This window comes from Biomphalaria glabrata, chromosome 2 (genome assembly GCF_947242115.1).
Source record: "Biomphalaria glabrata chromosome 2, xgBioGlab47.1, whole genome shotgun sequence".
Taxonomy (NCBI): Eukaryota; Metazoa; Mollusca; class Gastropoda; family Planorbidae; genus Biomphalaria; species Biomphalaria glabrata.
Window position 1 is genome coordinate 37,379,497 of NC_074712.1, and position 22,127 is coordinate 37,401,623.

The 22,127-nt window shown below is 33.4% G+C and overlaps 1 protein-coding gene across 1 annotated transcript; it reads right to left on the minus strand.

Moving 5' to 3' along the window:
* Positions 1–1,617: 1,617 nt before the first annotated feature.
* On the minus strand, positions 1,618–15,487 carry LOC106067498 (WD repeat domain phosphoinositide-interacting protein 3-like). The gene is made up of 10 exons (XM_013226715.2): positions 15,307–15,487; positions 12,341–12,415; positions 11,115–11,216; positions 10,655–10,742; positions 10,057–10,151; positions 9,744–9,934; positions 8,159–8,244; positions 7,236–7,337; positions 6,756–6,877; positions 1,618–4,870 (listed from the first exon to the last, which is right to left on the minus strand). Exons 1-10 carry the CDS (start codon positions 15,371–15,373, stop codon positions 4,764–4,766), a joined length of 1,035 nt encoding a protein of 344 aa, XP_013082169.1. The 5' UTR covers positions 15,374–15,487; the 3' UTR covers positions 1,618–4,763.
* Positions 15,488–22,127: the final 6,640 nt, after the last annotated feature.

Here is a 22,127-nt window from a genome sequence, read left to right on the forward strand (position 1 = left end):
CAGGATTTTATTTTTTTTTTTTTTTTTAATTAATCTAAAACATAATTTGACAGAATTAAATTTGAAGAAACTGTTTGCATTTAAAATTCTTAATAATGAGTGAGAAGAGATCAATGTGGAGATGGGCATCTCTAAAATAAACTTTTCTAAACTAATGTCAGGCAGTCAGTGAGAATAGCATAAAATTTAAAGCCTAAGTATAGACCTGTTGATGAACTTAAGATATCCAGTTCGGCAGGTTCTCTTGTTCTCCCATCATCAAATGTTCTAATCAATCATTAGGATGTCTGTCTGGTCATGCACTATGCCGGTCTGGTCATGCAGTATGCCGACTGGACTGTGTTCAGTTATCTTGATGGTCCAAGGTTCATACCATATCCACTGCCATACCCAGTTGTCCTGCGGGAGGTTTGGACTAGAAAGTAAATAGTCTGAAACATTATTAAAGCCTAGCCTGTGTCTGCACTCTAGGCTAATGTTGATTTGAGCACTATGTGCTGCTGGTTAAGTCTTGAACATTTTGAGGGTATTCCTGTATGAGCATCCTAGCAAGTTGATTCTTGTAATCACTGGATGCAGGGGAAAGTATAAATAATATATGTGGAAATTTCCAGGGGAAGTAACTAGAATAGTTTAAATGTTAAGGATTGTTTTTACAAATTCATTTTAACATTATAAGATGTAATGAATGCTTTTACTATTTTGTTGGTGTCAGGTAATTAAGTCTCTGCCTAATTGAAATGACTGTTCAGAACCGACATCAAATTCTTTGAGTTTAATTTAGAGCAATGTTCTGGATGTTATTATTTAAATCTTATTTAAATGTTAACGAGTCCTAAAAATAAACTTTCTAGTGTGAACTTTATACTTTTATTTCAGACAAAAAATTTGAGTCTTGAAAATGAGATACATTTTCTTATTGGATAGTTTGCTTTGAGCCAAGCATTTATTGACCCTTTTTTACACGAGGGCATTAAAAGATGAGCCATTTTGAGACTAACTACCAAATTAAGTTGTGTTATAATTAGATTTTATACATTAGATATATACAATAACTGATTTGTTATATCTCAACAAGGAAACATTTTTTAAATAATAAGTCTAAAAAAATTAAAAGAAATTTTATTTTTCTAACTGTAATTTCTTTTGTTAAGATAAGGCTTTTTTGTAATTCATTTGACTTCAAATAAGAAGAAATGACTATGCCTAACAAACAGGACAGTATTAACTTCCTACCCCGCAAAGAACAATCTACAATTTTCCAACTAAGAACAGGACACACGCCACTATTAAATTACCACCTGAACAAAATAAACTCCACACAATTCCCCCTTTGCAGACACTGCACTCACCCCTTTGAAACAGTAAACCATATCCTCTTTGAATGCCCCTCCCTAATCCACCTTAGGCAGACCCTACTTCCACTACAGCCCAACATAACCAACACCCTGTATGGCAGTGCTGAACAACTGAAGAAAACAGCACACTTTTTTTCCTTGGCACAGTCTGCAAAAGAGCTCACAGCTCAGCAGCAATAAAGCTGGCTAGAAGAAGAAGAAGTAATTCATTTGAATTCATAGAGGCTTATGAGCTTTTACAAAATGACACACTCTCAGCAAATGTGTTAACATTTTTACTGTGTAAGCTCAAGTTCTAGGGCATTGTTACATCAAAATTGATTGTCACCAAACATTATGGGAAAAAAATATTAAAAAATAATTGTTACATAAATGATTATTTAATATTTTTTTTTAATAAACGAAGAATGCATATACATTTTTATAAGCTAAAACATTTTCTTCATTCATACACAAGCAGACTGTAATAAATTCAATGTTTCTGGAATGTACCCCGAACAGTGTCAACAAAGCAAAATTTATCTGTATGGCATCAGAAAAAAAAGATAATACAGATACAATAAATGTAGCCAATCTTATCTCTACAGTTTGATTATTAAAACAAGAGTGTTTTTATCTTGGCATCATTTACTTCTTAAAACTATTGGTATCTGTTAAGTTTAAAATAAGTTTTTTTTTAATATAAACTTACTTAAAGATAGACAAAATAAAGTGAATACAATCTAAAAAATAATCATATAAGTAATTTTTATTAGCCAAGAAACTGGAAATTTGACTAGTTCGGAATAAGTAACATTTATAACTTTAAAAAAACAATTTTACAATCTTAAATACTGAAATTCAAAATAAAATTGTATATGTGACTGATTTAAGTTAAGAAATTCTGAAATCTGACACATATGTAAGCAATTCTCTTTTTAAAGAAACAATGGTAGATGATGTAGAGTGTGAACATAAAGGCATGCATAAAAATTAGTGGTTGACATATACAATATATTGAATTCAAGCATAAAATACAAGTCAGATTTGAAATTCCTAACAAAAAAATGAACATCCATTCAACCACTAGATGCCAGAATAAAACTGCAAATACAAGTTGAACACATAGTTCAGTTAAGAAACGCACTAAAAAAAACATTGGAAAACTATACTTAGTAGGGCAAATCCTATTTTGAATTAATCTTTATTTGGCTTTAAAATAAATTAAAATGTTTTATTCAGCCTTGTATTTATTTACTACTTTAGATTAAAAATGACAGAAATGCTTCATTTTTTAATAGATATGTAAGTTTGATAAGTTTGTTTGTTCAATGATTGCTAGAAAAAAATATTTAGAATTTATAATTCAGATTTGACAAATGTTTCCACCTAGATTTGGCAGTAAGTAGAATCCACACTTCATTATCCCTGTATTGGCAGCTCTCTACCCAGTCAAACCATCAGGAAATATGAAGTGATTTTAAATTGAGCACATACAAAAATAGTTCAATTGCGTGAAAAAGTTGATTTCCTTTTCTTGGGCTAAAAATAAGTCAATGGGGAAATAATGAAAAGGTTAATTTTTAAGTGAAGGTAATTAAAAGAAAATAAACACCATGCATGACATGGTACAAGAATCATAGATTAAAAACAAAAGCTTCACTGGATGAGAAATGTGTTTCATTATTTTATAAGCACATCTGTGTATTTACAAGACCTAATGATACTCAATGAAAGTAAATTGCAATAGAGAAGACAATCTTTCAAGCCAGAAAAACAAATATTTTCATTTTCTCTAAAATAATTCTATTATTGGTTACAAAAAAAATACAAAATGCTTGAGTAAAATATTGAAACACTAATGTGTTGTTTTTTTTGTATTTCAGTATTAACTAATTAATTATTTCACATTAACTATTTTTAAAGGAAATAGCAACGCTATCTACAAATCTATCAAGTATTTCCTAGTAAGCAATTCAATGATAGATAAATGTTTTAGTGGTATTATAAGAACTTCTCTTTTAAACAACTATAAATAAAGGTGTCTTATAGTCAAAATATGCTTGAGCTTTTTAAATGCAATATGAACTAAAATTTGTTTCACTGGTCATTAAACTTTTGTATATCTACATGAATTAAAGGAACTTTACTCTGGGTCCACTAAAATGTAATAAAGCAAATGTGAGAAAGCTGTTGAATCTCTGCTGAAGGGACCTCTGCAGTAATAATATATATATATATACAAAAACACTTTATACTGTATACACTATAAAACTACCTGGCTAAAATCAGTGAAAGAGGCTTAGTATTTTATAAGAGTCCAGTGAATCCTTAAAATCGTTCATGCAACACAATAGGTTTATTTATTTTACACACTGTTATATTTAGCCCACATACAAAATGTTAAGTATCACATAAAGAAATCATTCACAGTAAAGTTAAAAGCACAAAAAGAATAAGATTTCAACATGAAATAATAATGTGTCCAAGACAATCCTTTCTCTTTCAAGGTCAAGAATAAAATAACTTAAGCATAATATCTGTTGGACACTACAATCAACTATTATACAAGCATCACTTATACATAATCCAAAATGCATTTATACCAAATCAGGCATTATTATTAATCATCTCCAACTTTTGGGGATTAATTACTTTTTCAAAACAACTATAAATTCACCTGGTGAAAATGTTTCTACAAATTTAGACTCTACGTGTACACCAACCAATTGTTTGCTGGCTGAAGTTTGACCGTAGCTTTTGTATTTTTTGAAACCATTTTATGATTTTATGACATTTCAACTTTTAAAAACTTTAAGACCAAATGAAGACATTTTTTTGTCACATTTAAAACATTCATGTTAATATGCGACATGTTCATGTTTAACTAATATAAAGACAGGTTAACTATAAATTAAAATATTTCTTTATAAAGTTTTGACTTATGAAAGATAAAAAAGATTAATTTAGATGTGCAGGTTTTATTTCTACATAGTGTCCTTTGTACAGTAACTATACATGTCTATTTATACACCTATAATAAACATCCCATATATTTAGTTGAAATGGGCTCATTAAAAAAAAATAAAGAAGCACAAATAGTTTTTAGAAAAAAAAAATTTAAATCTCCATGAAAAAAAAAACAACAACACAGTTTTGTTAAGTATTAGGAGTGAATATCTTCCTAGTAAATGTTTGTGGTTATTGCATAAATGCAACATTGGTAAAACTTACACTTTATGTTTTTGAGAATCAAGCATTACTTATTTCTGTACACTGCTGGCATTCAACACAGTTATTATATTAGTACTATACAGACACAATAAAGGATACATTGACTGAGTATATGATAGGACATTCACATCATAGCCTAGGTAGTTGAAGAACAGAACTAAATGGTATTGTGTTCAATATGGTGTCTTCTCTTCAAGATCGGTCATCTGTCATCTCTAGAAACTGTGCATAGACATCCCGGGTGCACTCCCCTTTAGCATTGAAGATAAATTTATAGTAACTGCCATCTGCACAAATAACTAAATAGAATATAAAAAAATATAAGTTATAACGTGCAGCAAACAAAGTGAGAAAAAATTAGCTACTGGTGATTTACAAGGTATACTGGTAAAATAGACAGCATTGATTGAATATTATTCTATAAAAGTACACTGACATTATCAGAAAGGTGATAGATCCAACCAACAATAAACTAAGTTTCCTTGCCAGCCAATAAATGAGTCCTAAGTGCTTAAAGACCAAAACCTCCAGGGCAAAGGGAATATTAACAATGTAATTAAAGAGAATGTTAACAATGTTGTGTTTTGATAGAAAGAAAGTAGTTCCACAAGAGGAAAGTTCAGGACTTCATCATTTCAGCACAACTCACGAATGACAAGACTAGAAGCTTTATTTTTAGTCAGAAGCTTGTTCATGAGCTCATTAAAAAGTGTCTATACAATATATGTGCAGTGATGGGAACAAACTTTGCACACATTTAGGAAATTTTCTAAACCCATGTTAGTGAACTGCCATGGAATTTTCTTTAATTATGTAGAAATTTATTAAGTATTTTCTTTAAATACAGTTACAAACGTATAGATTACACTATGTAAGCTTTCCTGCACACATACACACAAAATGCATGCAAGGCACTATTGTTTGTACATTTAGATAAAAAAATTTCATAGTTTTTGGAATTTTCCTCTATTGCACTTGGCATCTAGATTTGTATATCTGGTTCAGGCAGTCTGAACATTCAATTCAAGGATACTGGTATTATGTGAACTTCTCTTTCAAACAACTATAAATAAAGGTGTCTTATAATCAAAATGTGCTTGAACTTCTTAAATGCAATATGAACTAAAATTTGTTTCACTGGTCATTAAACTGTTGTATATCTACATGAATGAAAGGAACTTTACTCTGGGTCCACTAAAATGTAATAAAGCAAATGTGAGAAAGCTGTTGAATCTCTGCTGAGTTCTTAAACAAGAACAACCAGATGAAGAGCAATGCTTTAGAAGGTGAGCATATGTTCAATAACAGAACTACATACTGAGCATGTTCAATAACAGAACTACATACTGAGCATGTTCAATAACAGAACTACATACTGAGCATGTTAATTTAAGTTTTACTTAGGTGTTAATCTGTAAATTTTGTTTTGAGTTTTGCTTCCAAGAGATTTATGATCATTAAATGTTATATTGTTGTCAATAAAATCTAGAACTAGAAAGTCTAGACCTAATCTATAATCTATTGATCTCTTATCTACTCAAGATCTCTCAGCAGATGATAATATTTAATATAATATTCTTGATCTTGACTTTTAGTCATACTAGGTCAAATAAATCTATTTATTAGACTAATGTAGAATCTAAACTTGATTTAGATCTACATCTTGATCCAATCTAGATCTATTCTATAGATCTAATTCCCTATTCCTTCAGAAATCAATCTAGTAGGCTATCTAGATAACTCCGAATCTGCAAAACTCCTAGACGACAGCAGGGAATAAACCTGGGAATGCTTGTAATTGGGGGCCATTGTAACAATGTGCAATAGCAAAGCACACACCATTGAAGGTCTAGATCAAAAGTAATCACATTAAAGATTCTATTTTCAAATCACTGGAAATCTAGATCATCTAGATTGACTAGATCTAAACTTTAGACCTAGACAAAACATGTTTTTTAATTAGAACTAGGTCTATATAGACCTAGAAAAAAATCTAAGTAAATACTAAAATAGACCAATATCACATTCTTCTAAAAATGGAAAAATAATAAAATAGCTTTTTGTCAGAGAATATGGGGGGAGGGAGGGGTGTCTGAAAAAAAAGATGGATCAGATGAAATTTACAGAATTCCAGAATTTTTTTTTTAAATTCCCATCACTATTTTAAAATTTGTCCTGTAATACCTATAACTGTGTTAGGCTCTGATCCAAAGGCACAAATACAATGAGCACCCCCGGGAACTTGAAACTTGGAGAAACTCCATTTGGAACTAAAATATTTTGGTAAGAAACTTGCAGATGCCAATCTGAAAAAAAGCGAAGTAATACAAAATTTAATCATTATTAATCAATTTTTGTTCTTGCTATAAAGAACAACTTTCAAAAAACATTTTATTAAGCAATTGCATATCTTTCTATACTATACTAATACATCTAATGATCAAAATGTCTTCTATTTTGATATAAATAATTTATGCAGTGATTAAGGGACATAACTTGGGGATTAACTCTAAAAAAATTGCAATAAGAATGCTAAATTCTAATAACATAATGATCATTGCTTCCTGTTACCATCTCATTTTCTCTAAAATTGAATAGGACATTGACATTGTATTTAATATTCAATTAAAATAACTGGGTTAAAGACAACAAAAAATGTATTACGATGATTGTTTGTTCTTTTTCTCATCCTCTGTAGAAAATATGTGCACAGTGCCATGATCACTGGAGACACACAGCATCGTGGAATCTGAATTAAAGCTTATGCTGAAAAGATACATTGGAGATGTCTATTAAGTAAAGATACAAAGTTTTATAAAGTTATTCATAATGGTAGCAGGCTGTTAAAGCATGTGCTAACATTTTACAAAGCTTATATCAACTCACTGTCTGGTAAAAAGTTTGTACACATTTTTTCTCCCTCACCCAATCTTGGATTAAGCTGATATTTTGCACAATTATTTCTTTTACCTAACAACACAAGAATCAATTTTTAAAAAACTTAACCAATAAGTTAATTAACTATTGGTAATTCATTATTTTGATTGGTATCTCGAACAAAAGAAAGAAATTTTACTTCACCTAAATGGTGGTATATTTGAATTAGTCCCCTTTATAGGTTGTCACCTGAGGCTTAGTGAATACAAACATGAAATAGAAACAATAGATAACTATACAATCTTTTATGTTCATATGCTCTTTGCTAGCAGAGTGGTTACAGTGTTGGCTTGAGAAGCCTGAGAAGGCTTTAGCCTCTTGAGTTCAAATTTACATAAATACCTTTAAAAAAGATCACCCAGATACCCCGTTCTTTCTCCCCCACCCCTTCCCAACTGCTCCAGACAAGTGATAGGATCATAGCCTATTGAGAAAGCTAAAAGCATAAACAAAAACAATTGCTAAAATATTTCTTATCGCACAGATTTATTATTATTAGTCTAGATCTATTACAAATTTAATTACAGGACTGATACACTTAATATAAGCTGTATTTTTTTTTTAAATATTATTTTTTTAGTTTAGGCCTACTTATTTTTTTATTTTCAACAGATTAAACATTTTTAAAATATATGTGATGAATTTTTTACCAATAAATATTTGCACTGTTGGCACCTCGTCGTAGTTCATGTATCTGGTGACCAGTAGCTGTGTCAAACACCCGAATTAAAGTACCCTGAAAAAAAATAAAAATTATCTGTTTCATAGGATTATATAATCGTAAAGCTTTTACTGGGAAAAACTATCCTACAATTAAGGTATGATTTCAGTGAATTTGAGATGTAATGTGTAGTGACCTAGTTTGTTTAGAGATTACATTAGGTTTGTAAACAAATATATTGTGTATTGTTTTCAGCGACAGTAAAAGTAGTGACGTAGTCAGACTGACAAATGACATGGCAGACTAGGCGTAAATGGAGAACGAGATGGCTATAGTTTAGAGAAGGACGAATAGTGATAGAGACTGATAAGACAACGACAGATAAGGAGACAAGGCAATCATCCCATCAGTAAAAGTAGTAAGAAGTCTTGAGTATGTCTGTCTTGTTAATTTTAATGTCTCTTGGCTAGTTTAGACTGGTTGAGTGAAATAGTATTGGATTTGCACAGCACACAAAAATCTAGCCAGGAAAAATGTTTGAATTTAATGCATAGCACCTTTATAGGAGATTTTCATTCATAAAGTGAAACATAGTAAAATTAGTAATCTGCTTTTTGTTAGCTATATGATTTTTAAGATCTGGTTAACATTCTTTAGGACATAAAACAAAAAAAGAAGAGAAAGTGACATTGAGAAATATAAGGATGAAATAATGTAACCTAAAGGAAAATGTAAAAAAAAAAAGAAAAAAAAAGAGGAAGATTTGGAGAGATTTTGAAATAAACACAGAATAAACAATGTCGAGGACATCATATGGCTAGATTATCATTGCCAACTAAATAATAAAAAATACTATGTGCTACAAACGCAAGACATTGTATTCTGCAGTGCTAAGAGTGCAAAAAAAAATTATTATTAACTTTTAAAAATACCACATAGCTTATTGGTACTGTATTTAGAATAAACTAATGACTATTTAATATGATCATTCCATGTAAATTGCCTGTAGTTAATTGGTGCAGAGAGGTGTAAATACTTGGGGTAATATTATGACACAAAATAAGAATGATTTTTGGGAGAATACAGAATGAATGCCTGCCACCTTTGTTATTGTGGACTTTTTAATTTTAAAACTACACAAGTCGTATGATTATGTTTTCATTGGATAGATTTACAACAAAACATCACATTCTAAATAACAAACTAACATCAAATAAATGTTTCACTGAATGATTTCACCCTTCAGATAATGAAAAAATGACCGGGGAGGGGGGGGGGGGGGAGATAAAGTCTTAAATTAGTTAAGATAATGCTTGATCCCTGTTAATGATGTGGATATGATCTTGAAAGCTAACATGAAATGTACTGGAAGTTAAGGTAAGGTGTTATAGAGGTGAAATCTTAAAGTATTATGGAAAGAGGTGAAACCTAAAGTTAAGGTAAAATGTTACTATAGAGAGTAGGCCTAGGTCAAGATGCCATGTCATAGAATGAATCAAGGTTTAAAATTAATTTAGCTATGAGAAGCCAGAAGCTAAAATGAAGTAATGCATTGACACTATTTGAAGATAAACCTTTTCTGATGATGTGGCTAGCTTTGTTCCCTGCATGTTCATAGCCATACAGCTGAGATTGGCCTCGTGGGCAGCAATATCTACGGGGGACTTTTCTGTGTCTGCTAAGTCAACTATCTGAACATGACCCATCTTCCTAGCAGGGAATGAGAGCAGCGAGTTGTTGCTGTTTGGGCACATTACACACAGACCTTTACAGAAGAGACACACAAACAAAAATTAGAATAAAACTTGTGTCAAACGACAATACATCAGCAATAATCAAAATCATGAAAGAACTATGAACCTGCATAATGATTTGTTTCCTATTTACCTTTTGTATTCAAGCCAGTCTCAAAGACATGCAACTGTTGTGGATTTTGTGTGAAAGTGTAAACTTTGATCATTGTGTCTAAGGCAACAACAATTCTGAAGACAAAGCCAAATAATGAGATATAATACAAACAAAACTGAAATAGCATTCAATTTGTAAATTCAATTACAGTTAGGGATGTGCTTAAACACTGTACAATAAACATATACTGAGTGCCTAGGAACTAATAAGGATGTCATACTGCCAGATTGAGATAGTACAATACTACTTATAAGCAGATAGACTACTCCAAAACTCATTTTAGTAAATATTTCTTCACACTCCTTCAAGCAATATAACACATATTTATGATACAAACAATAAAGTAAGCCCCATCAACAAACGACTATCTGGGAGAAGGTTTTCATGATGCTTTGGGCCCTCAACAAACACAGCTCAAGACAAATCCCAATTAAAATTCCAGGTTAGCACTGGAATTTGAACTCCAGCCCCTGTGTTCGGTAACCAAGCAGTTGATGCCACTCACCTGCACATCTCACATGCTGTTTAGACAAGCCATTTAGGTTTTTGGCAGTTAATGACTAAAGAATGTACATACCTGTCCCGCCGTAGCCGTACACTTCTTACGTCAGAAGAAAACTCTAGTTCTATCACATGTTTTTTCTTTAAATCATCCCAAACCATTACTGGCATGCATAGAAAAAAAACAAGCAAGGTGAATTATTTATTTTTTTTAAATATAAAATTATAGTACTTAAACTTATACAGCTTTATAGACTTTCTCCTGCCACACTTCTCTTTGTCTCCATCTTCTAGCCAAATCACAATACTCTCTTTACCCAATTACCTGTAACTGAAACCTCAATGACATATAACTGAAACCTCAATGACATATAACTGAAACCTCAATAAAACTTAAACCTCGATTATAAATAACTGAAACCTCAAATACATAGAGTTACATATATCTTTTTTTTTAGGGGGGAAGGGTGAGAAAAGGGTGGTGGTGAATCAAAATGAGAACTACAAAATAGACATTTCAATTGTAATGTTTTTACCTTTATTTGGTGGGTACTTTGGGTTTTTGCCTCCTCCAACAAGAGCTAAATAGTTGCAGCGAAATAACATTTCTACATGACCAATGCCTCCATCAGAAAAATCTACAAAGAAATTATTTTTTCAAACATAGTGAATACAAGTCTTTGTGAACAGCCTTGCTCATGTTATCCTTCTTTCAATGGTTAGATATGTTCTTCTTGAACATAATGATTACAGACAAAGAGAACTACTATTGAAACGGTGGACCTACTGATCTGTGACAAGAAAAACCAAAGAATAAAACAATTTGGTCTAGATAAATGACAATAATAGGAACTTCAAAGTAGCTTTTAAAGCAGAGATTTCAGAACAGACTGATAATCCCTTTATGACTAATGTTCACATTTTCAAATCATCATACCATGCCATCATACCTTTATTGTTGCATTCCAAACTTTTTTTTTCAACACAAAAGAAACTATTGATTAGAGAATTGTTTACAGCACAATCAAATATTTGCAACCTACTTCATATACTAAGTTTTATCTCGCTAAAATAAACTTGAGGATTTGACCCAATGTTTGAAGTTGTTTTTTTTTTTTAATATAATAGTTAAAGTGATGTACCATAAGGAACTGTGACATGCATGTGTCTCAAAGATTGACCTCTTTCATCACATCAGACATTGCAGAGGGAAAAGATTGTTTTCTCAAGAGGTTAAACAGTTGAGCTTATGATATATGTAATGATGGCTGACTCAATGTAATTCTATAAAATGGGTATGAAACAATTTTCAGGGCTTAAACGTATGTACCACTGAAAGAGATGGGGTGAATCTCAATATTTAAAAAAAAATGTTAATGTGCATCTTTAAAAAAAAGTTTAACAGATTAAGGTTATAACAAATATTTTATGATTTAACTTACTGTACATGTACAAGAATAGATGATAAAAGTGTGTCATGCAGCTCTTAATGATATGAAAAAAATGTTTTTCTCTATAGTACTACATTTAGGCATTTAACTTACATCAACTATTGATTACTATAAATATCTAAAACCTATTTTAGTCAGTAAATTAGCTACATTTAGGTATAAAAATATCTAATACTTTTTATGAATATCTAAAACCTAATTTTGTCAGTAAGCAACTTTTATTTAAAGACAGGTTAGTTGACTTTAAATTATTAAACATTAAAGATTTATGCACTAAAAGCTCAATACATTCTGGAACAGATAAAACAAACCTTGTCTTTCTTTTTCTTTTAAAGGGTCGGCATTGTAAACTCGAAAACCACTTTCCATTCCACATGAGAAGCACCCTGATAACAATAACATTATTTTTGTTAACAAATAAACACATGATTTGGTACAAAATTAAAATGAGTACTAGTTCCTGACTGAATCAAATACCTTCAACAATTCAAGTTTGTAAAAAAAAAAGTCTGAAATAAATATTCTTATTGCTTTAAGTTATAGATGTTCCTTCAAAACAGAATATAATTATTGTATTGTCAAAGTGGATTTTACAGGTTTATTTAGGGGATGATATAAATAACTAATCGTGTTCCCCCACCTCAATAGGTTAATGTATTAATCAAAGAACAGCAGCAAATCAAGTTGCATAATAACTGAACTGTAAATAAGTGGTCAACAATCATTGAACAATACCAATATTTAATACTAAATATCTATACTTAGTATTCAGAATACGTAAAATCATGTGATAAGTTTATGCAATATTAATTGTACAAATGAAAATACCTCACACACGCACACTCAGTTCTTGCCACATGGCCCAGTACCTCCAAATACTACAACACGGAGATGCAATGCTCAAACTAATCAAGAGTCATTCATGGTGAGCTCAGAACCTCACACTCCATTCTAGCCCCACGCCTAACACCCCAGTTAACACAGGGAAACAGTAAAAATTGTAGTGAAGAAGGAATCTACAGCCAGAATGCCCTCTCCACTGAACTATGAAATGAAATAAATAATCAAATTTTATTCACTTTGATTATTAAAAATGCTTTAGCTCTATGTGCATCCATTTTACATACTTAATTTTAAAAATAAAAGCATTTATGTTACCACCTCATAGTTGTGACGTAAGCAGAGAACCCCAAACAGTATTATGATTTAGTATTCACCACAGCCATGAGCTAAGTGAACGATTCTGAACATGGCAGTTGGGATTGAGAGATTCAATGAGAGCCACTAGTCAAGTTGGTACTGAGTCAGTAGTCAGTTAGTAGTCAGCCCAGAATGAAGTAAATTATGTTACATTGGACTTGTAGTATATTGTGCATGCATGTAATTTCGTGGATCAATAACTTATGTATCACACAAATTCAAACTATGTGGTGAAGATGAATTAGTTTATAATAATAAACTTATACATATATACTTCTGCTATACAACAAGATTTCCTACTCATTTAATGGTAAACTGTATGTTTGTGAACCATAAGTTCTACTCAAACGGTCATCCATCCTAACAAAGATATGCATGTACATCATCAACAAATAAGAACACAATGTCACACACATAAAATACAATGGTGACAATTTATTTTCAGAAGATCAAAAGTTACATTTACATGAAGCAAGTTCAAAACATTTTAAGATATGTACTAAACTGAGTCTAACTGCTCAACAGTGAACATTGCAACTCAAGAAAAAGATCTGCAAGTAATATTTTCCATTTTACTTAAGACATCCTTTCGAGATCTAGGCTTTAAAGTAAACTAAACTAAACCATAGACACTGAAATTGAAGGGGGAAGAGAAATAAAAATAACAAAACCCTGATTTTTTTTTATATTTAACGATTTTTTTTTTTTAAATTGTTATTTCGAAACAATGATTTCAAATATATCTATTCCCTAGAATTATGAATCGCAAAGTTTCCTATATTGCCCTGGTAAAATAACAGCAGCCGAGTCAGCATGAAATCTAAGTAGCAAATGAAATAAAGCATCTATACATAAGTAAGACATTACATTGTGGGGATGGACAGTATGGGACATTTTAACAATATAAAGAAATGACAGCATATTTGGAGAGGGTCCAGAAAGGAAAAATAGGGCCCTTGCTAACCATCCACACGGCCACATGAACAAGTAAATTGTATTCACCCCCACCCCAATAGATAGTTTATAAATTATATTAGTAAGTGCTTTTTTTGTAAAAAAATAGGTGCTGGTACTCAGTGATGGATTGCCTAACTTTTAACTACTAATAAATTAATAATAAACGTTAAAATACAAGAAAAGTTATAATTTTTTCCTCACATTGAAAATGTCGCCGGTATGCCTGTGCGTACCATCACAAAAAAAAGCTCTGATAGTACTTAAATGTTAGTAGCAGTAAAATTTTTTTTATTAAAATGAACCATTTATTTAAATATCAATTATCAATAGAGTTGATGATGTTAAACTCATGTATCTTTTTTTTTGTCATCAACAGCTTTCAAGAAAAGCTCTATATCATGATATTGTCTCCAGTTAATGACAACATGGTACCTAAGAACTAGTTAGTTAACTTTTTTATATAATATATATGTATACAGACAAATCTTAAACTTAAAGCTGTAAGTACACTGTCCCAAACTCCATGCTTTGAGAATCCCAGTCTTCATCAGAATAATAATCAACTTAAGGGCATAAATCTAAATTTTATCTATCTAGAATCTAGATCTAGATTTACTTTTCAGTGATGAAGTGATGATGATCTAGAATTGATCTACTAACTACTTGAAACACAAAAGCAAAACCATTCAAGTGCTTGAAATAGAAATATAAATTTGATTACTAGAGATATTTTGCAATAGTGACTTATCGACTTATGTTATAGTTATAGTGCCAATAGACTATAGAATAGGCTTTATACATTTATAGTTTATATAGAATATAGAGATAGTTATTAAGTTATAATATAGATTATAGACTAGATTGACTAGATCTAGAATCTAGATATACAAGTTATCTCTCATGCCCATGCTACTCATAGCATTATTGATCATTATTCATTATCATAATGATTATGATCTGTTAGAGTTAGTAGTAAATAGTTAGTATAGTCTATAGTCAGACTATAGTAGTGTTAGTGAAGAAAGGGGGTGGGGCTTGAAATGGTAAAATAATCATCAGTTTTAGATCTAGATTCTAGATCAAACATTTTTTTAAAGCTTTAAAATTTTATTTTTTTTACCATGGTCCTGATTCCACCCAGCAAATAATAGTCCATTTGTGTATGGACTTGTTGGTCCTAAATTCATTTTCCAGTGGAACCTTGTTTATTTTTGGTTGATCATGTCCGATTTTGAGATTTTTATTGTTGTTCACGGGAAATCCTCTTATAGCCTCGAAACACACAAAACGCAATATTAAAATGAGAAAGAGTGATGGCCCATGTCTTTCTATACTGAACAATTCTGACTTTTTCGGAAATTTTAAACTGAAGAGGTTTTTGTTCAATATTGAATTTGCATCTATACATAGAATCTATAGGCCTATTATCTAGATTCTATGTTTATTAAAAATAGTAATAAGATCTAGATCTAGAAGGTGTTGATCTAGAATCTAGATACATGGCCGAATGTACACAAGCTATCATGGGCGTAGCCAGGATTTTTTTTCGGTGGGGGGGGGGGTTAGGGGGGATTAGTATGTATGTGTGTGTGTGTACATAATCTTTATTACATTCTGACCCTTCATTCTTTCGGAACACGTTTATTGTGCCCTAGAATAGGTTCTTCCTTTAGTTAGTGAAAAAATTGTTGACTCCCAGCCATTGCTATATAATAGCAAGGGGGTCTGGGGGAGCGCAAGGAGCTCTCCTCCCCCCACACCGCGGGGCGAAGCCCCGCCGCCAAAAGCACTATTTCTGGTATTGAATGGCAACAAAATGCATATTCTGGGGTATCTAAAGGGCATTTTCCTGCTATTAAAAAGTCTTATTTCAAATCTAGTGTGCTATTCTTACTGACTTAGACCCTCCCGCACCGTTCGGCGCATTTGCCGTCAATGTGTTTCCACAAAAATCTGTCACTGGTAATGTCTGAAGCCTCTTACCACCTGCTCTGAGGACCTCCATGAATGTGTTTCGCCAAGTTGTACTAGGATGTCATCCCATTTCTTATTATGCGTAATTCATTTTGTCGGAGAACATATGTCCCGCAAACCTCATGCGACGCTCTGTCACAATCTTACTAAGGGGTCAACTTCCAGTTCGGCATAGGATTTCCTTGATTTAGACCCGATCTCTATAACTGACTCCTAAAATCTGTCTTAGCCATCTTTGTTGAGCCACATTTAGTGTTTTTCAATTTCGGCAGATGACTATTCACTGCACTTTATTAATGGAGCCCCGCCACTGATAGAAATGTGTAACCTCTCTTGAATACGCTCTTGGAATTAGGCGACTGTAGTTTGCTTTAGATTTTTTATCGAAAAGGGAATGTTTATCGTCAAAATCATCTGTTGGGGTTTTTAAACTAAAACATCTCAGGACTTACTTTGTTGTTGTTTTTTTAATTCAAAACCCCATTTAGCTACGATCATAGAATTTGGTAACTGTAGTTTGCTTTAGAATAATATTGAAGATAGAGGTTTTCAAACTCAAAATGCTCTGTAGGGGGGATTTTAAACTCAAAACCATCTGGAGGAGAGGAGTTTAAACTCAAAACCCCCCATTGGTTTGGCTACGCTCAAATAATTTTAGTGTTTAATTTGCTTTTTTTTTATATTGAAGAGGTTTTTTTTAAGCATCAAACCTTTCTGAAGAGGGATTTAAACTCAAATCCTCTTTTGGCAACGCTCATAGCATTTTGAGTGCGTAATTTGCTTTTTTTTTTTTTACATTGAATATGTATTTTTTAGCTTCAAATCCCGATGGCGGGGGGTTTAAACTTAAAACCCCTTTGGCTACGCTTATAGATTTTAGAGTGTGTAAATTGCTTTTTTCTTTATTTATTGAAGATGTATTTTTTTGCTTCAAACTCCACTGGAGGGGAGTTCAAACTTAAAACTGAGTCAAAACCCATTTAGATACGCTTATAACATTTTGAGTGCATAATTTACTTTTTTTTCATATTGAAGAGGGGGTTTAAACGTGATAATTCTGTTTCCTACACAGATCATGCTCAATAGCAAGAATTACCAAATGTTTCAATCTGTCTTTGAGAATTGTTGACCTCAAGAAAGTCTTCCTTAGTTTGAGGCGGGAGAAGCTTCTTTCACCAGATTACACAATTACTGCTTATGCATAATGCCGTTTTTATTTATCGCGCGTAGGATTGGCGTTTTCCATATTGAATGACACCCCAAAATGACAATTTTTGTCTATATATTTCCGTATATTTTAAGGACTTTTTCGTATATTTTGTAATTTCAGGAGATTTCCAGGATCTCTTGGTAAATCGACAGGAGGGAACGGGAAATCTGTTTTAAGTTATAAAATGGTTTAATGTAATAATTTGTACACCTTGAATTAGCGCGGGTCCTATGAAAGTGCGGGTCCTATGAAAGTGCGGGGCCCACTGCGGTCGCATAGGTAGCTGTGGCCTAAGGCCGGCCCTGCAAAATGGCGGCGTATCAGACTAGTAGGCCTACGTATAGAATTCTCTTCATGGCTCAAGAGTTAAGGACACGCAAGAAGTAAAGGAAAGATCACTCTTTTATTTAGTCGGACGGACTACAAAAAAAAAAAAGAGGGAGGGGGAGAACAATAGTTTTTACCCGTATTCACCCGTCACCGGACTTAACCATTGTGACCAAGAAGTCATGGAAAGATCACTCTTAGTGTCCGAAGGCCAGCCCTGCAAAATAGCGGCATATTCTATGCTGCAGGTCAACTAGTCTTATATAATACAGACGTTACTTAAGAAGATGATTACGTCGGATACGTCCTACGTGTCATGCATTTTAGTCATCGAGATAACCGAACGACAGTCCAGAGCGCATACTTCACGACCACGCAGCCTTGAAAAGACGAGAATGTTCTAAACAATTTTAGATATGGGACTCAGATATTAGGCCTATATTTCGGTGCTAAATATTTCTTGGGGATCCTAAGATATAGCTTGCATGGGCGTAGCCAGGGGGGGGGGAGTTGGGGGTTCAAACCCCCCGAAATGAAATCCCCCCCCCAGTAAGGGGGGGGAGACGGACTTAAGTGACTGATTTTTTGCTTTGATTTTGTTTATTTTAGGTGAGATTTTAATGCTAAATCATCACTTGTCCCAGCGCAGCCAAGGGGGTTTTGATATTAACACCCCAACGAGGAGGTTTTGAGTTTAAAACCCCTTACCAGGGGATTTTGCAGTTAAATTTCCCTCTTCGATAAAACAAAACAAAAAATGCAAACGACAATCCCCAAATTCCAAGAGCACAGTTAAGGAAGATTTTGATTTTAAAACCCCTCCAAAATTTACGATAAACCCCCTCTTCAATATGAAAAAAATAGCAAATTATGCACCCAAAATGTTATTAGCGTAGCCAAAGGGTTTTGAGTTTAAAACCCCTACCAGGGGGGTTTGAGTTTAAAACCCCTTCCAGGGGATTTGAGTTTAAAACCCCTTAACAGGGGGTTTTGAGTTTAAACCCCCTCTTCAATATGAAAAAAAAAGTAAATTATGCACTCATAATGTTATAAGCGTATCTAAATGGGTTTTGACTCAGTTTTAAGTTTGAACTCCCCTCCAGTGGAGTTTGAAGCAAAAAAATACATCTTCAATAAAAAAAGAAAAAAGCAATTTACACACTCTAAAATCTATAAGCGTAGCCAAAGGGGTTTTAAGTTTAAACCCCCCGCCATCGGGATTTGAAGCTAAGTTGAATGAATCCCCTATAGCCTGCCTAGAGGAGGTTTGAGCCCTAAATGAACAAGTTTTTTTAATCTTAAAAAAGCGATCACGGTGACATTCCTCCAGATACCGCCTTCTTCCCGTACCCTTTTACCCGGGCCATCCAGGGCTGGCCTCAGGCCAGGGGCGGACTGGGTGTCAAAATCGGCCCGGGCATTTCTATAAAATTCAGCCCACAAATTCTCTATCATGTGATGGGCATCCATTTCTAGGTGTATCGGTCCTTAAAAATCATTGTTAAGTTTGATAATGTATCGATATGCATGCATACAGTGAACTCTATATTTTAATAAGCAATATAGCGTCTTTTTAAATCAGCAATTATGTAGGCCCTAAAAAGATGAAGCTTACTAGTAGCACTGTCTACATTCTACATTTTATTTTCGGAAAATGTGTTCGATTAAAATAGTATTACACTGTAATGTCTGTGAAATATTTGTTTAAACACGACGCTCAGATGGCCTGTTATACAAATAATAATAATAACATAATAAGAATATTATAAAACCTTTAACAACTTGATATGTGCCATAGTGACTTTCGATCAGGCCATTTCGGTGGCCCTACCGGCCCATTAGGGTACCGGCCCACCGGGCATTTGCCCAAATGCCCATATAGCCAGTCCGCCGCTGCCTCAGGCCCATTTCACCGATCTCAGAAATTGGGCCCCGTGCCTGGCAGGGGCCCCGGAATTTTTAATTTAGCATATCATCAGCCATGTCTCTTGACACAGGCCAAGATTTAGGACTAAAAGAGTTAATATATTTATTGTATCGTACGATTGAGGTGGCTTTAATTAACTGTTGGCGCCTATTACGTTTGAGGTGTTAATATAATTATCTAATGAATACTATTAGTTGTTATTGTAAAAAAAATAAAAGAGGGCCCTTGCAGATATCCATTTAATACACACTCAAAATTCTATGATCGTAGCCATGGGGGGTTTTGAGTTTAAACCCCCCTCCTCAAGAAAGCTTTAAGTTTAAAACCCCTCCAGAAGGATTTAAGTTTAAAATCCCCCTACAGACAGTTTTGAGGTTAAAAACCCATCTTCAATATTATTCTAAAGCAAACTACAGTCACCAAATTCTGAGCTTAGCTAATGGGGTTTTGAGATTTTTTTAGTTTTAGCCCCCCCCCCCCCAAGAATGTTTTGACGAAAAAGCTTTCCTTTTCGATATACAATATAAAGCAAACTACAGTCACCAAATTCCAAGAGCTTGGCCAAGCGAGAGGTTATACATTTCTACAAGTCGCTGGGCTCCAATAATAAAGTGCAGTGAAGAGCATGGAAGTCATCTGCCGAAATTGAAAAAAAAGGCTAAATGTGGCTCAACAAAGATGGCTACGACGGATTTTAGGGGTCAGTTATAGAGATCGGGTCTCAGTCAAGGAAATTCTATGCCGAACTGGGAGTCGACCTCTTAGTGAGGTTATGTGACAGAGCGTCGCATATATATATATATGAGATTTGCGGGACAAAATAAATTACGCATACCAAGAGTTGCGATGACATGGAGCCATTACGAGGAAAGCGCAAACAGGGACATCCTAGTATATAACTTGGCGCCACATTCTTATGGAGATTCTCAGAGCAGTGGACACCAGGTGTGAAGAGGCTTCAGACATTGCCAGTGACAGATTTTCGTGGAGATGTCGACAGCTTGCCGCCCAATGCGCCGAACGACGCGGGTACTGGATCTAAGTCCTAAGTAAGTAAGAATATCAATTTAGGTTTTTGAACTAAAATTTTTAATGGCAGGATAATGCACCGTAGATAGGCCTACCTCAGAATATGAATTGTTTTTGTTTTAAATACCGGAACTAAGAAATATTCTAGGGTAAAATAAACGTCATCCCAAAGAATGTGGGGTCAGAATGTAATAAAGATTAGGCTAACCATCGGAGCCAGTATTTGCATGATAACGGCATAATTATGGTAATCCCTAATGGAAACCCAATAAAATTTACATTACTAAAACATTGGGGTGCCGTCAGTATGAGGATGATAATGGCACAATAAAGGTAATCCCTAATTGAGCCCTAATATTAATTTCAGTTACAAATGTAAACCATAAGGGTCAGCATCGGACCGATAATGGCACAATAAGGGTTATCCCTAATTGAGCCGCAAACCTCATGCATCGCTCTCTCACAATCTTACTAAGGGGTCGACTCCCAGTTCGGCATAGGATTTCCTTGATTTACACCCGATCTCTATAACTGACATCTGTTGGGGGTTTTCGTACCTCAAAATGCTCTGTAGGGGGATCTTAAACTCAAAAACAACTGGAGGGGTTTTAAACTTTAAAAAAAAAGCCATCTGTAGAAGAAGGGTTTAAACTCAAAACCCCCGATTGGATTGGCTACGCTCAAATAATTTTAGTGTGTAATTTGCCTTTTTTTTTATATTGAAGAGGTATTTTTAGCATCAAACCCCTCTGAATGGGGGTTTAAACTCAAAACCCCTTTTGGCAACGCTCATAGCATTTTGAGTGCGTAATTTGCTTTTTATCTTACACTGAATATGTATTTTTTAAACTCAAAACCCCTTTGGCTACACTTATAGATTTTAGAGTGAGTAATTTGCTTTTATTTATATTGAAGAGGTACTTTTTAGGTTCAAACTCCACTGGAAGGGAGTTTAAACTCAAAATCCCTTTGACTACACTCATAACATTTTGAGTGTATAATTTGCTTTGTTTTTATTATTAAAGAGGTATTTTTTTACCTTCAAACCCCGCTAAGTGGGTTTAAACTCAAAACTGAGTCAAAACCCATTTAGCTACGCTCATAACATTTTGAGTGCATAATTTGCTATTTTTTATAGGCCTATTGAAGAGGGGGTTTATCGTAAATTTTAGACGGGTTTTAAAATCAAAATCTTCCTTAACTGTGCTCTTGGAATTAGGGGATTTTCGTTTGCATTTTTTGTTTGTTTTGTTTTATAGAAGAGGGGGAGTTAACTGCAAAAACCCCAGGCAGGGGGTTTAAAACTCAAAACCCCTGGTAGGGGTTTTTAAACTCGAACCCCTCATGTAGGGGTTTTAAACTCCAACACCCCTGGTAGGAGTTTTTAAACTCAAAACCCCTTTGGTTGTGCTGGGGCAAGTGATGGTTTAGTATTAAAATCTCACATAAAATAAACAAAATCAAAGCAAATCAG

Excerpts from the sequence above, each read along its gene's own strand:
- LOC106067498 (XM_013226715.2), bottom strand. The coding sequence starts at position 15,373 with ATGAATTTAGGACCAACAAGTCCATACACAAATGGACTATTATTTGCT. Across the intron at positions 11,217-12,340 it reads AAAAGAAAAAGAAAGACAAG|ATTTTTCTGATGGAGGCATT; the intron begins GTTTGTTTTATC and ends ATTTCTTTGTAG. Across the intron at positions 7,338-8,158 it reads AACAGTGCAAATATTTATTG|CATAAGCTTTAATTCAGATT; the intron begins GTAAAAAATTCA and ends GTATCTTTTCAG.